The 15,654-nt window shown below is 36.1% G+C and overlaps 4 protein-coding genes across 4 annotated transcripts in view; 2 read left to right on the plus strand and 2 right to left on the minus strand.

The window, feature by feature from the left end:
* LOC108967437 (eukaryotic translation initiation factor 5B) overlaps nucleotides 1–1,657 on the minus strand; it is a 53,481-nt gene extending 51,824 nt beyond the window's left edge. Inside the window, exons 1-2 of the mRNA XM_018930835.1 lie at nucleotides 1,584–1,657; nucleotides 10–1,343 (exon numbers count right to left, since the gene is read on the minus strand). Coding sequence (XP_018786380.1) covers nucleotides 10–1,343; nucleotides 1,584–1,657 — 1,408 coding nt within the window. The remainder of the gene's footprint in view (nucleotides 1–9; nucleotides 1,344–1,583) is intronic.
* A 625-nt stretch (nucleotides 1,658–2,282) lies between these two features.
* LOC108967434 lies at nucleotides 2,283–2,780 on the plus strand. Its single transcript, XM_018930833.1, has 2 exons — nucleotides 2,283–2,453; nucleotides 2,508–2,780. The coding sequence occupies exons 1-2, from the start codon at nucleotides 2,388–2,390 to the stop codon at nucleotides 2,694–2,696; spliced, it is 255 nt and encodes an 84-aa protein (XP_018786378.1). The 5' UTR covers nucleotides 2,283–2,387; the 3' UTR covers nucleotides 2,697–2,780.
* On the plus strand, nucleotides 2,678–6,888 carry LOC108967433 (probable RNA helicase armi). The gene is made up of 7 exons (XM_018930832.1): nucleotides 2,678–3,003; nucleotides 3,068–3,282; nucleotides 3,346–3,774; nucleotides 3,849–5,462; nucleotides 5,520–6,161; nucleotides 6,222–6,383; nucleotides 6,457–6,888. The coding sequence occupies exons 1-7, from the start codon at nucleotides 2,766–2,768 to the stop codon at nucleotides 6,760–6,762; spliced, it is 3,606 nt and encodes a 1,201-aa protein (XP_018786377.1). The 5' UTR covers nucleotides 2,678–2,765; the 3' UTR covers nucleotides 6,763–6,888.
* Nucleotides 6,889–9,726: 2,838 nt separating this feature from the next.
* LOC108967436 lies at nucleotides 9,727–14,409 on the minus strand. The gene is made up of 8 exons (XM_018930834.1): nucleotides 14,314–14,409; nucleotides 14,077–14,156; nucleotides 13,958–14,019; nucleotides 13,747–13,891; nucleotides 13,071–13,692; nucleotides 12,610–12,986; nucleotides 10,058–12,546; nucleotides 9,727–9,992 (listed from the first exon to the last, which is right to left on the minus strand). The coding sequence occupies exons 2-8, from the start codon at nucleotides 14,147–14,149 to the stop codon at nucleotides 9,927–9,929; spliced, it is 3,834 nt and encodes a 1,277-aa protein (XP_018786379.1). The 5' UTR covers nucleotides 14,150–14,156; nucleotides 14,314–14,409; the 3' UTR covers nucleotides 9,727–9,926.
* Between the last annotated feature and the right edge of the window lie 1,245 nt (nucleotides 14,410–15,654).

The raw sequence follows: 15,654 nt of genomic DNA on the forward strand, positions 1-15,654 counted from the left end.
ACGATTTACCTAATCTTGTTGGCCTTTTCTCAGTTGGATCGGGTATTTCGAGCCCTTGGGCTTTCAAAGCTTCTAACATAGCTTGCGCTCTTGCTCGTTCTTCCTTCTGTTTTTTGGTAAGAAGTTTGCCTTCTGCCTTAAGTCGGGCTTTTCTTTCTGCTTCTTTTTGCTTCTTCTTTTCTTTGCGCTCAGCTTCCAGCCTTATGGCTTCCAAACGGAGCCGCTCACGTTCTTCTTCTTTCTTTATCCGTTCTTCTTCCAACTGCTGCTGTCGCTCTTCTTCCTCTTTAATTTGTTTCAAGCGTTCCTGCATAGCAGCCACCATAGCCGCGGACATCCCTTTCTTTTTACTATCCTTCTTCGGTTCTTCTTCTTCCGTCTTTTTATCCTTTTTACCTTTCTTCTTGTTCTTTTTATCCTTTCCCGACTCTTCTTCTGCAATCGCACCGGAGTCTTCATTTCCCCCACCACTAGCTCCTGATTGAGGTTGTACCTCTTTATCTTCAGTCTTTTCTGCCAAATTTACAGCCTCAGTTATTTCCTCTACATTTTCCACTACCTCTGACTTCGTTTGTGGTGGCCCTCGTTGTTTAGCCAAAGCTGCCTCTCGTTTTTGACGCTCCTTCTTTTCTCTTTTCTTTTGTGCAGCGGTTTTAACTGTACCTCCTTCCTCATCATCATTACCACCACCAACAGCTTCATCTGCGTCAGGTGCTGAAATTTCAACAGCGCTTTTCTGTGGCTTGCCTTTATTTTTCTTCTTTTTAGTAAATTCCTCGTCGTCCAAATCATCTGGAGCAACAACATTTGTGGTAGTTGTTGATGTCTCCCCCGCATATTCAGCTTGAAGTTCTGCTAAGATTTGATCTAAATCTTCTTCATCATCTTTTCCCCTTTTGGATTTTTTACCTTTTTTACCGGCATTTTTGTGTTCTTTTTTTGACTGCTTAACTGGCTCATCCTCCTCCTCTAACATGTCAATATCCTGTGGATTAGCTTCATAATCCTCATCATCGTCGTCTGCTGCCAGTAGTTCGAAAGCAGATTTCTTTTTATTACCTTTTTTGGATTTCACTGGTGCTTCTTCTTCCTTATTGCCATCGGCTACTTCATCATCTGAATCAATCTGATTTGATTTGCCTTTGTTTTTGGACTTTCCTTTCATTTCTAACTTCTTAACACCAGTTGTGATGCTATCCAACTCATCTTCTGCCTCTTCTGAATCTTTTCGATTTTTCTTATTCTTTTTTGTCGATTTTTGTTGATTCTTCTTGTTTTTTAGGCTTACATTGTTCTGCTCGGCATCGGAATTGATGTTAGCTTCTTGAAGTTCAGTTTGGTCCCTAGACGTTTTCGCGAAATACAAATAATTTGTTAACCAAAGCTCATATGTATATATACATATGTTTAAATACAAAAAACTCATATATGTACTCGTATATTCACATAACGTATGTATAAATTTTAACGACCCAAGCAGATTTGACAACGCAGCAAATTTCCCCGCACACTTCTTTAAGACATTGCAAACTTGTTTTTAGCCGTTATTAAGGAGCCGTATCAAAACATCCTGGTGCACTTACATTTCATCGCCGGACGAAACACCTCCAACAGCGCTGGTTGCTATCTCTTTCTTGCCCTTTTTAGTCTTAACCATTTTTCCTCGCGCAATTTCAACACGTTCAGCCGCCGCCGCTCCACGTAAATGCAAACGAAATAACTCCGCGATTCAGTCAACTTTACTGCTGTTGCGATCTCCTGCTATACCCTGTTAACTATTTAAAACGTTAAGCGTTTCTTTCAATCGATTTTCTAAAACAAATTTACAACACTTTTTCTTCAAGTTAATTTATAAATATTGTTTCAAATATTTTGCAAATAACAAAGCCAGAAGCAATGCAAAGCACGTAACTCAGTTAAAGAAAAGTGTGGTGCCTAAAATGTCAATTGGATGGTGTGTCGTATTTTGACATTTATTGCAGCAACAAAATATACACTAGAAGAAAATATTTTCGAATGGTTTGAACACAGGCTGATTATGGGAATTGTTTATTTTTTTTCATATCAAATACTTACATGTATCTATATACATGTACACAAAATAATAAACAAATATTAAAATATTAAGCTTTAATCAGTTTGAAATGAAAAACAATTCGTGCATTTAAAATAAAGACATTATTTCGATATATTCAAAATCCACTTAGTTAAATAAAGGTCATGAGGGGTATTAGTTTTGCACCCTATGTTTGAATTCAGCTTGTTCCTCATTTTCATTTTCCGGCTTCTTTTTTGATAAACGCCGATTTGAAAATTGTTGAGATCTGTTAAACTTTAATGGTCACGCTAACTCACAATTTGTAAAAACGTGAGTTGTTTTTTGTATCATGCACCAGCCTGGAAATATTACCGAAGAATTTCCGAGTACATCTGAAACTGCAATTGGTGGAGAGGTAAGCGCACAAATTTAACGAAAAAAAAAATGTTTCAAGTGTTCATTCATGCAGGTGAAGAAACCGGAGACCCAAACGGATAAAACCTTTTCACGTTGTCATTCAATAGTGCTCACAGAGGACGACTATAAACAAACAATTTCTGACTCTTATCAAAAACGTTTACAAAACCTCCGCAAAGAATTAAATTATATAAGTGAGACAGACTGGATGTATGAATCAGCAAATAGGAAGGCGCTATAATCACTTAAATGAAACTAAAGATTTTTTTTCAAGTTTTAGACATACATAATTTAAATATTCAAAATAAAAATGTTGTCCTTTTTTAAAAATTTGTGGGATTCTATGGATGCTGAGAAGCAAAAACGTTTACTTGCGGAAAAACTAGAAGAGGAGCAGAGACATTTGGACACAGAAATTGAGAAAGAAGAAAATGAAAAAATCAAAAAGGGTGAGAGTTTTAACATGCAAAATGTGTTAAGATCTATTAACGCACCGCAAAATGGTATTTTGTCTAGTAATGATGAGGATAAATGTTTTCAACGGCTTGGTAAGTCTTTGTAGTACCAAATATTGCTTTATTTAATTACGATTTATTTGTTCAATTTTTATAGGAGTTATAACAACGTTAAAAAGCAACCATGGTACAATTGATCATTCAATATTTTTTGATATCGAAGCGGCTGGAGGACTAGCAAGCGAACTTAAGGTCGGCTGTCACGTAAAATATTTGGCATATCAACAAGTTCATAGTGATCATATAAAAGTGGTACAAATCAATGAAGTTTCTGGACTGTTTTGGGACGAATCAATGCCAAGCACAGAGAAGGTTTGTGTGCATATTTTATATAAATAAAAGTAAAAGATGTATATTTTCTTTTTTCCTTTTAAGATTGAGCAGCAAATAGCTGAATTACGCAATGAAAAGCCGACGTTCTTCAATACACATCAAAGAAATATTCTTGGGCTTATAATGGAGCGTAAACCAAGTGCTATTGTCGTGGACACCGAACACAAACTGATGAACATTAATTTAGATACAATAGAAATAGATTTTATACCACAAGCAGGTGATCGTGTATTCATCTGTTGCAACGTACAAAGTGATGAGCATTTCGTGAATCGACAAGGTGAAATACTGCAAGAGGTAAGTGTACATCCCGCTCGTTTACAAAAACAAGAAAAATGCGAAGTGCGACGTTTAAATACCGACTGGGGAGTACTAAATAATGATTGCTATTTCACCTTGGACGTAGTGCCTAATGCTTGTAAGCTAGACGTCGGGGATATAGTTTTGGCAGATCTGATCGAATGTGAACGTGTAAGTACACATATGTACGTAAAAAAGTGGGATATACATTTTTAATTAGAAATTTTAATTTTAAATATATACAGGATCCATACATCTGGCGTTGTGTTAAATTATCCCTATTGGAACGTAAATCCCCACAAGTGACTACCTCCTCCAAAGCAGAATCATCAACTAACGGGGAAAGCCCTTCAGCGTTGAATTCACGGAAAGAAAGCAATCATGCAATCACTGTTTCTGAAGATGCCCGTTGCATTTTTTCTGCAACCTTTCAGACCAAACGGATCGAGATGGTCATTAAGAACAATATAGAACGAAATATGCATGTACTTTCCATCGATTTTTTGGGACGCCGACGAGATTCACAAGTGAAACTTGTAGATCCCGAGCACGATAATACCGCGTTTGAGATCCCGGCTCACAGTAGTCGCGCACTAGTTTTCGAAATAGAATCGAAATTTTATGGAGAATCGCGCGAATTTTTTGTTATTAAATTTGAAAAATTCCGCGTGAAGCGTTCCATTTCAGTAGTGGTTTGTGAGACCGAGGAAGAAGCGAAGGCCGCATTGGCTCAACCTAATCATAGCACAATGAATGGACTGAACGATGGTGTGCAAAATCTACGACAGCGCTCTCGCTACTACGCCAATCAAGTGTGGTCGAATAAAGGTGAAGTCATACCAGGTGTAGGCTTGGCAACAAAGCGCCGTTTTCTATCACTTAGAATCGCCTATTATGAAGTGCCCGAACGGTTGCGTAATGCTTATTTGACATCGGCGAGCCGTCAAGAAATGATAGACAGAGTGGAAAACATGTTTCCATGTGTGAAAGAAGAGCTAAACATAAAGAACTATACAATACGATTCCAAACATTAATATTTCTCGAAGAAATCGAATATTTTGTAAATTTTCGAAATTATGATAGAGAGAGGGCCCATTTCACACGCGACGGGGAGTTTTTATCGCTTACTATAGAAAATCTATCCGAACGTCGACCGTCACTCGTTATCGGTGACACAGTGCGCGCTATAAATCCGTGGAGTAATGATAATGATAAGCGTAGCTATGATGGCGTAATTCATAAAGTTCTCTTCAATCGTATATTGTTGAAATTTAACGAAGGGTTTCAGTCCAAATATAACGGTGAAGATTTTCGTTTGGAATTCTATTATTCCCGATTTTCTTTTCGCAAACAACACTTTGCGGTTAACCGTATAATAAAGCATTTGGGGGAGCCATTTCTGTTTCCTGCCCGTGTACACACGCGTGATGAGCCACAACTTCAAATCGAATTAAACAGTGACGATAATCTTATGCTGCAAGGTAAACACTATCCATGGTTCAATCCGATGTTGAATCCAATACAAAAGCGCGCCATACGTAATATTTTGAGAGGTGAAGCGAAGAATATGCCTTATGTAATATTTGGACCGCCAGGCACAGGCAAAACCATGACACTCGTGGAAACCATGATACAGCTAATTAAGCTCATACCCAGTTCACGTTTACTTATTGGCACTCCCTCGAATGGATCAGCAGATTTGATAGCAACGCGTCTAATAGAAAGTAAACAACTGCAACCGGGAGATTTTGTTCGCTTAGTATCGCAGAATCAAATTGAAAAAGAACTAGTGCCGGAACATCTTATGCCTTATTGCGCTACCGTAGATATGGCTGCCGATGGCACTTGTGACGATTCGGTTTGTAGATACATTTACCCAAATAGTACAACTTTCATAACAGCTTTTCCTTTACAGATGATTGTGACTGAATCAGGCATGAAATTACGTTGTCAAATGAAATATCTGGGCCGTCATCGGCTGACTATCAGTACTTGCACTACACTTGGTAATTTTCTGCAAATGGGTTTCCCATCTGGACATTTTACACATGTGCTCATCGATGAGTCTGGTCAGTGTACTGAACCCGAAGTTATCGTGCCCGTGTGTTTAGTGTCACAAACGCGTGGTCAAGTTATATTGGCCGGTGATCCACATCAGCTACCAGCTATAGTGATTAATCGCTTTGCAACGGATCGTGGCTTAGCAATATCACTACTCGAACGCATAATAGGTCGTACGCCCTACCTACGCGACATGATGCGTTTTCCCGACACTTCCGGATTCGATCCACGCTTGGTCACCAAATTACTCTATAATTACCGTTCTTTACCGTCCATACTCAACGTATATAACGAGTTGTTTTATGATTCCGAACTGCGACCAATGGTCAATGAAAAAAGTTCTCGTGAAGCTGAAATGTTGAAGAAACTTGATGTGCTATTGCCTCTCTCGGAAAAACGACCTAAGACACACGGAATTTTTTTCTATGGCACTCGCAGTGAAAATAAACAGGAATCCGATTCACCATCGTGGTTTAATCCACTGGAAGCGAGAAATGTGCGAAGTTGTTTAGAATAAAACTATGGAAAAAGCTAAAGTATTTGTGAACTTTTTCAGGTGTTTTTGATGGCCATCAAATTATATCGTCAAGGCATTCAACCAGAAAATATTGGGATAATAACACCTTATTTGAAGCAAGTGAAGCATTTACGCACCCTTTTTATCGAAGCTGACATTGCTATGCCGAAAATCGGTTCCGTAGAAGAGTTCCAGGGACAGGTTTGTGATTAGAAGATCTATTTAATTATTCAATAGCACTTTCCCTATTCACGGGCACTCACTGAATTTACAGGAACGTGACATCGTCCTTATATCTACAGTACGCTCCTCACAGAAATTAATCAGCAGTGATTTGCGTCACGCTCTCGGTTTTGTACAAAGCGCCAAACGCATGAACGTAGCAATTTCGCGTGCACGCTATCTGATGTTCATATTTGGCAACCCACATTTGCTTTATTTAGATCATTGTTGGCGTTCGTGTATTAAATATTGCGTGGACAATGAGGCTTATTTGGGTTGTGATCTGCCCGACGACTTTGATAGTAGACCCGAACTTAAGAAGGATGAGACGATGCTGGATCAGGATGTTTCCAAGTAAAAAGTGATAAAAAAAAAGCTTATCTTTGCAATTAATTCGCAATGAAGTACTTTTAATATATCATATGAGTAAGCTGAATTAAATGTCGTCTATTAAGGAGTTTGCTTTACGAAGCGAGAGAGTCCATATTCTCTCATGACTTTTTTAATTTTAAAATACTTAGGATATTTGTAAAGATGATAAAAATCATATTCATCTTTTTATATTTATAGTTATAATTCGGCAGAGACTATTGTCTCATATAAAATTGCTGAACGCGACTAATTTCAAGTCTGGGATCCCCCTAACAAGAAACGATCTATACAGATATCTATGTTGTATTAATATCGCTGCTAATGCTGCACTCATTGAAAAAAGTATGTTGGATTGTCAAAAATTGAAATTGAGAATTGATCAATTCAAATCCATATCCGCTATTTTTAACATGAATCCTTCTAATTTTACTTATTGACAGACTAAACTGAGTAAATCAGTTATTCTACTTTTAATGACCTTACTTTGATTTGAAAGCAATTTTTTGCCATATTTCCCTATTCTTCCTTTTAAAAAGTATACACTTTTAAATGTAGCGGTTTGTAGTTCTTTACATAATTCGTAAGGAATGCTTTACATTTTTTACATTTTTAGGTTATGAGCCAAACCTATTTTCAAGTATTCATGCTATTTTAAAACTATTAATCAATTTGGTACAATATACATACATTTATTCGTATTTTGAATTGAATAACTTTATGCCTATTTACCAAACTCTTGCTTCTTTGTTCTCTTTTCATTGTGATTTTAACTTGCGTACATACATACAACCACATATACTAATATTGAAGTTCAGCTCTTATTTGATTTTATTCGAAACTATTTAATAATTTAATGTGTGATTTAACAACACCTAGGTTTGTTTGCTCACGTGAAAACTGGACCATAATTTGAATGAACAATGTTACAAGCGGATACCGCTCTAATATTGAATTATATGTTGAATTTTCGGATCAAAGCTCCGTATATTACAATTTAATGATTCACAACTAATCATTGTGTTGATGTATGGCAAAGAGACATTTGAGGATGTGACGGCGACTCGAGAATGGAACAAACTTTATTATGAAAATCGGAATCGGTAACCTTTCCTTTTGGACTCATTCAATATACGCGCGACGCGATTGATGATCGTTCGGCTTCAATTCTTGCACTAGTTGGATTTTATAAGCACACAAAACAAAATCGATCCATCGTTGGTTCATAATCAAAAAAAACTTTGCTTATTTCCACATTTCTCTTGTTATGAAATATTTTATTAAGAACTAGTCTAAACCCGCAGCTCCGCTTGCTCTTTGTTGTCAAGGATATCATTTATCGTGATAACAATATAATGGTACAATCAAATTGGGAATCTACATTTTTTATTGACATTGTACATCACTTAAGGAATAGTACATACATAAATAAGTATGATGTAACAATATCTTCACAGTCTCTGCCTCTGCATCCTATATCGTTACACATATGTATATATACATATATCTTGCTGTAGCGAATAACAATGCAGGAGTAGAGCAGATAAGGGTCTCACGCCCTATATCTAATCATATCGTAATGTCCAATATTCATCGAATGTAATGGCAAAATCGACGACTAAAACGAAGACACTACACTTAAGAAAACACAGACTTGATCGTTCCCTTAAAATATACAGATCAATGTGCAATGCTTCAGGAATATTTGCCAGCTATTATGCACTGATCTGAATTTATGATTCAACCTTTTCTTATTGAATTACAACTATCACTATAATTCATATACATAATATGTATATTATATGTGTATGTAAACAAAAACCACTGTACCTGTAAAAAAAAAAGGTCAAATGATTCTTACATGAATATTGAACACATGCTTATGTTTTGAAATATAATTTTTTATTTATTTATGATTTGTGACTTTTGACATAAAACGATAAGTCCCGAGATTCCAAGCTACCTCATCATCAATTTTCAGCCAAATCAGCTCAGCCGTTATTGAGTTATAAATATAGACGTAAATTGCGAAATCGAGGGTGATTTTGCAAAAAGACCGCGGTTTGGACCTTCTCCAGGACTAAAGGAATACCCGTGCATGTTTTCACGTATTTCTGTGCTGTGCGCGGACATACAAAAAAGGCGTTTTATTTTTATAATAACACTTACATTTATTGATGAATGATGCTGCATTCTTATAAACTAAGAGTTAGCAAATTAATTTTAAGATTAATTATCAATATTAATCAACTTGAAAAACATAGAAATTTGGTATTTTCATAACAAACGATCAAATTCAATTCTACTAAACATAACTACAGTCAAACTTCCATAACTCGCAATAGAAGCCAAATTTCGTACCAATTTCCTTCTATAAATCGAACTTTTACGAATTTTACAACTGGCCATCAATACAAAGCACTAAACAAATCAGAATCTCTTTTCACTGAAACAAACAGGCAAAACACATATTTTCAGCCAAAAATTACAGAATAGAGGTTTAATACTAAATAAGACTGTGTATAAATAAATATTTACAGTTTTTTGAAAAAAATATATATATTTTAATGAAAAGTTTTTATGGATTATTTTTATTCGCGTTAGGAAAGTTCATTTTCGATTTCTATCAAAGGTTGCAGCAAAATTGTAATGCTTTTTTAGCCTCTCGCAAATAACAATCTTGCTTCAGTATCCAACGCAAGCGTAACAGAAACTATAATCCTCTAGCCTTCCGTAAAAGTGGGGTAAGGGTTTTCTGTTAACAAACAATTACGTCGAGCTGTGCTCCAAATGCCAATTGACACTCAATATTCCAGTTGTGAATCATACTATCATAAGTCCAATGTTTATAAAACGTTCATTAAAATTTTAAATTTAACAATTAATATTTTCATTAAATTTAGAAACAAAATACCAATTGTAAATTTTCCATTAAAAAATAAAAATTAAAAGCTATTTATTTCGTACATTTATTAATAAATATCAGAAGTAGCGGCTGCAATTGTAAAAGTCATGCATAAAATAACGGTATAAAATATAAAAGGAAGTGTTTTAAAACAGATTAATAGACGAATAACGGCATAAAAAATAATATAACATAAAATGCTGCTGACAGCGCATTTAGCGTGTACACATACGTTAACATCAGGCGTGCTACTGTGGGCGCGCCTCATCGCTCAACTTCACTGGCACAGTTATATGCTCATTTTCCATAGAAACCTAGCAAGAGAGCAAAGTAAAATGTTACCATCTTTTAAAATAAGTACAATTTTAAATACCGTTACCGTTATATAAATGGGTTCCCTTCTATTATCGACATTCAATTTGTCAACCCGCAATTTCACTTCCACCTCCAAATGTCCACCATCGGGTTCTACATAACCATCTGTAGGCTTTAATTGCAATAAATTTTTCCGATTGGTGCTCACTTCAAAGTATTGTCGTGATTTAAAAGAGTTGCAGATGATAATCGAAGAGTTTACCATATGGTTTTCACCGCGCAAATGAAAGTTGAGTGAACTCGGCAATACTGACCAGCAACAAGCTTCGCCGCGTGCCGATGAATTATTACTGTTGGCGGCTTGCTTCACCTCATCCTCAGTTAGTTCATCGACACGATCTAAAACAGGACCCGATCCGTCGGCATTGTTACTGGGCGATGGACTACATACGGTACGAAACAATACTGTTTCATCCTCATCGGGAAAATAAAATGAAGAGGTCGACTTTATAGTCTCGTCCAAATAATCGTCGTTAATGGTAAGTGCCACTTCGTGTATGCGCATGTTTGTCAACAGATCGAACGTTAAGGTCGGCGATTCTTTGAACAACTTCAGCTCCTCAATATCTTTCTCGCCAGGCAGCTTTTCCCATAATGCTTCCAGTGATTTAGACGAACTTAGGTTGGCGCGTTCATCGGCCGACATGCGCGCAACTAATTGGCGCATGCGTTGTCTGTTCGCCTCATCGCCGGATATTAAACGCAAATTGGCTAGTGTCAACACCGACTTGGTTTGACGTGTAATTTTTTTCACATCCTCACGCTGTGGTCGAAACACAACACGCAATGTTGCTGACGAACCAGGCGGTATGAGCATAGCAGAGGGTTGTATTTCAAAAGCAGTACATAGGCGTGGTAGACGGAGTCCAACTGAATCAATTGAAGCCAATGCGAAGCCCAAAAGTGGACCTTTATTGTAGACACGTATTGTGCGTTGTATTGGCTGCGAGAGCTCATGCAGATAGCCCATTTGTAGAAAGGCCATACCCACAGGAGCTATGTTTACTTCTTGGGCCACAACACTACAGTGACCGCCATAGCCATAGAGGGGAATATCCAAAAATGAAGACATGCTGGCTGTGGAGGCACTATTATGGGCAACGGAAGTGTTTTGTGGGGCATAAAATGAGAGTTTTCCAATGGCAGCACCAATGACCGTTGGACAAAAGCTCACCGCAATAGTTCGACACTCCTGCGACTGCAGTGTTAATGTATTATTTCCTGGCATATTGATCAGCTGATAACCTGGACCGTGCACATCGATACGTAGTGTGAGTTTTTTGCTGGCTGTATTCTTTATTTGCATTGTCTTATGGGCGGCGTTTCTCAGGCGTGTACTTCCCCAAGACAATTCCACCGCGGTTACCTTCAGCGGTATGGCATTGCCATCACGGTGGCTGAATTCGCTGCTACTGGAGCATCGGGAGACACTGCGCACAACGCCTCCATTGCTACTACCATTTCGTAAGGATTGTGCGCTGGTAGTGCGCATCGGTACAATACTTTTAGTGCTGCGCTCGCTGATGGACGGGGATGAAGTGGTACGACGGATTCTACCTGTGGTTGTAGTTTGGGGTTTAACTCGCAGTTGAGGTGAACAATTCTCACAAGTACCCCTATAATTCTCATTAAGATTCTCTGCAATGGGCGACGACGGTTGTGACGACATATAACTGCGCGAAGGCGATGGCGCACGGGAGTTCAAGCCGTTATAGGGGCTTCCGTTGGCTAATAAGGTGCGTTCAGCGGAAATAGCCTTAGATGACGTTGTAGACTTGGAAAGATTCGGTGAAATAGCTATGAAGTCACATTCGCTTTTTTGTTCATCCAACCTTGTAGAGCTTAGTGGCTTCTGTTTTAACGCCAATGTTGGACTTACAGCGGACGGAGATTTTCCGTTTGGTGTGAGGCGAGTTGATTTGTTATTCTTATTACTAGCCGCCCGACTATTAGAAGCAGAAGCCTTCGATATCACTGATTCATTAGCTATCATTTTAGAATTGTCGTCTAATCTCTCCGGTGTTTTAAGATATATTTTAGAGGATCTTACTTGTACATCTGTTTGATCTGATGATAGTCTAACCGTTGGTATACTCAATGGACTGAGTGGGGAACGTGGCTGATTTATACTTTGCTGCAATTCCTTTAAATCGCTGGCATCCAGCAGCGATTCTGTAAAGCTTATAGTATCAGCTTGTGATTCAGATCCACGCATTCTTTGTGGATCCAAATTCTCTTTGTTCTCCGATAACAATTCCTCTAGTGTATTAAGGCTATGTGTGTATTGCTCAATGGAACTTCTTACAGTAGAATTTCCAGTATATTTTTTATGCGCTACCTTAATCTCTTGTGCCTCCTTTGTATTAGTTTGCAATTGCTTACGACCTTGTTCAAGTTCCGCTTGTCCAATATTTTGTGGCGATTTAGGACGTTTTGGTTTCTTCAATAAATCGATCAGTTCAGTGGATGGGATGTCATTATCCGAATTTTTTACTAAAATATAATACATATTTCAAAGGTAAATAAGAGCACCAAGCGTTAAGAGAAAATACTTACTAAACGCCTTTTTAATGTGAGATAGAGAGAGCAAATAGGATTCGTCTTCTTTTGTGCCATTTCCAGAGTCTTTACTCTCATGTTCATCTCGAATAGTTTTACCCAAACATGCTGCCGTACTCTGATTTGTTTTGTGAGCTACACTATAAGTTCTGCTATCTATTTGTGGGGTGCGATCTACGTCATTTTTAGATTGAAATGCTTTTATTGTACCTAAAGGTGTAGTTGAACTAAGTGAACTTTGAGATTCATCTACTAATGCTATTGGTGGCCGCATGCGCTCTGGACTTAATGACTTTACAATATTTTGCAAATCTTCTGAGCGCTGGTTAAAAAATCGACCCATTGAAAAATTTGGATCTCGAGTAAATAAGGAACTAGAAATACAAATAATATAAATATCAATATGCATACATATTTAAAAAGGTTATTACAAATTCAAGTCGGAAAGCAAACATTACCTATTTGGATTTGGTTGCAAATCAAAATCTTTTGCATCTAAAATCTTATCTTTGCTCTTTTTATTCAGGTCAGATGTGGGTATTGTGGCGAATTCTTGGGCCCAAGCTATTTCATCCATCAGCAATTTGGAATGCATATTCTCAGCTGGTTGAAATTCTTCTGCGTTGACTGTGGATTCATTTGTGACATTAAATGAAAATTGCCCTCCGACAACGGCACATTTATTACTAAAATTAGCTTCTGAAGTATTCAGGGACAAGTCTGCTGTCCGAAGTAAACTTCTTGAATTACTTAGGCTACCTAAAGTTGAAACAGATGTACGTTCTCCCAATACCTCCCCGAGATTTCGTGCTTTAGGCGCAAACGAAGTAGCAAGGATATCTCCCACGGATAGACGACTAGATGTGGATGCCATACTATTTTTCGGATTTTTTTGTGATTTACGGTCCTTGTAGTGTGTAGATCGTCCAGTTATTTCGGAAGGTTCAAAAGAAACTTTTGTATTGTTACTTGTCGAAACAGTACTTTTAAAATCTAAATTTATACTCTCATCCATTACCAAATCCGAAATATTAATGGAATCAGGTCTATGATAGGGTACATATTCGGTTCGATTAAACTCTAAAAGAAATTTGTTTTAAAAAATATAAGCAAATTAAGTCCAAAAATGTTTACTTGGCGAGCTGTCTGACGGTGTTGTTATGGGATCTGGATCTCTAAAATCCTTTTTAGCAAAACTTTGTTGTATAATTTTATTCACATCCGATTTCATTGTCTTATTAGCTTTTTCCAATGTATCTAACGCTCTTAGTCGCTCTTTCTATTAATTCAATTATAATTTTGTAATTTTTTACAATATACATATGAATTAGGATTGCAAACTCACATTCAAACGCTCATTGATAGGCTTACTGCTTGATATTGAAGAATTGGACATCTCGCCAAAAACTGTAAAACATTTTAATTACAAAGAGATTATTTATAATATATATGTATATACTTTACCTCTTAAGCCATCCAAGTTTAAAACACCAAGCGAATCAGTTAAATTTTTTTGCTCAAGTGCACGATTATCCATGGTGACACTTTTCAATTCAGGTTCAATCAAATTAACAAATAAAATAAACAAAGAAAATTCTTTTGGACACTGTCTTAACACTATTCTTACTAATATCCAAAGCAGGCAACAACTTATTATAATTCAAATCATTTAGTAAATACAATAATTAATTTTAAATATACCTATATCTTGGCACTGATCGCAGGATTTTATATTAACCCATTAATATTTTTATTGGATATTCAAGAGAGCCTGCAAAGAATATGAAGTTGGCGCAAATCGGGTTTAAAATTAAAATGGTGGATATTGAGCCATCGTATCCACAAGGTTGCACTTACAATTGTACAGTACGAAGTAAGAACTTGCCATAAACTGTGGCACTATGTGGTTTCATTAAACTTTGATATTAAATTATTCACAATTTACTAAAAAAGAAGTATAAAGATACCTTCTTCAACATAATTTATAATATGCTTCTATGACTATACAAATAAATAATTTAATTAATTATTTTAAATTAATTTAAACTTTATCTAATATTTTATTGTGTTTAAAATTTTACTTTAAATCCTTATAAAATTTTCTACGTTCACATTGAAACAAATAGTAACAATTGATTTGCGATGTAAAAAATATATGTAATCAATTTAAATGAAAGTGAAAATATTTCTTGAACTTTAAACAATAAAAAATGGGTAAGTTTTAGAAAAGCATCCCCCGATTTCGGGGTTAAATTGGGTATGTGTGGATATATGAGGTCTTCCAGATTAAGAAAAAATATATATAAAGCTGCCGCTGATTTATGGTTTTTGAAACATTTGCATTTAAAGTTCAAAAATTCATCTATTTAAAATGCGAGTTTCTCCCATCTATAATGAATTTTATATTTTTATTTTTAACTTTTATATCCACTAACACTTTACTAATTCATTTCTAACCATTTATTTTATATTAAAAAATGCAAAAATAACTTTTATTCAACATTTAACTTTAGTTCATTTATTTTTGTTCATACAATAACAAAAGGGTTGCATTCTAACTAATAATCAGTGGTACCTTACGTTTTTTATTACAGAAGAACCAAAAGAAATAAAGAAAACAAATAATACACCAATGACAGGAAATAATACATTAGTTTTCCGCATAGGATTCATTTCTGCATAGGCGGCTTCGGCCGCGTTTCATTCATTTCATTTCATGTTTTTTTTTGCGTTGAACTCCTTGTTGCCCGAACCAACACCGGGATTTATCAAAATAATGAGAATTCTGAAATATTTTACATCACACGATAATGAATATAGTAATGACGCCATAATCTTTCTTTCTTATTTTTATTCCATTACAAAATATGGTAACACTAATTATTTGCTTTTTTACAAAACTTTCTTATTTTATGAATAAATGACTTCTAACTAATGTTTGGTATGGAATATAAGTGACTTTTGAACTATTTAATATAAAATAAATAATTAGAAACGAATTAGTGAAACGTTAGTGGATATGAAAGTATACGCATTTTAAAT

This window comes from Bactrocera latifrons, unplaced genomic scaffold, assembly GCF_001853355.1.
Source record: "Bactrocera latifrons isolate USDA-ARS-PBARC rearing strain unplaced genomic scaffold, ASM185335v1 scaffold_188, whole genome shotgun sequence".
In the NCBI taxonomy this organism is placed as follows: Eukaryota; Metazoa; Arthropoda; class Insecta; order Diptera; family Tephritidae; genus Bactrocera; species Bactrocera latifrons.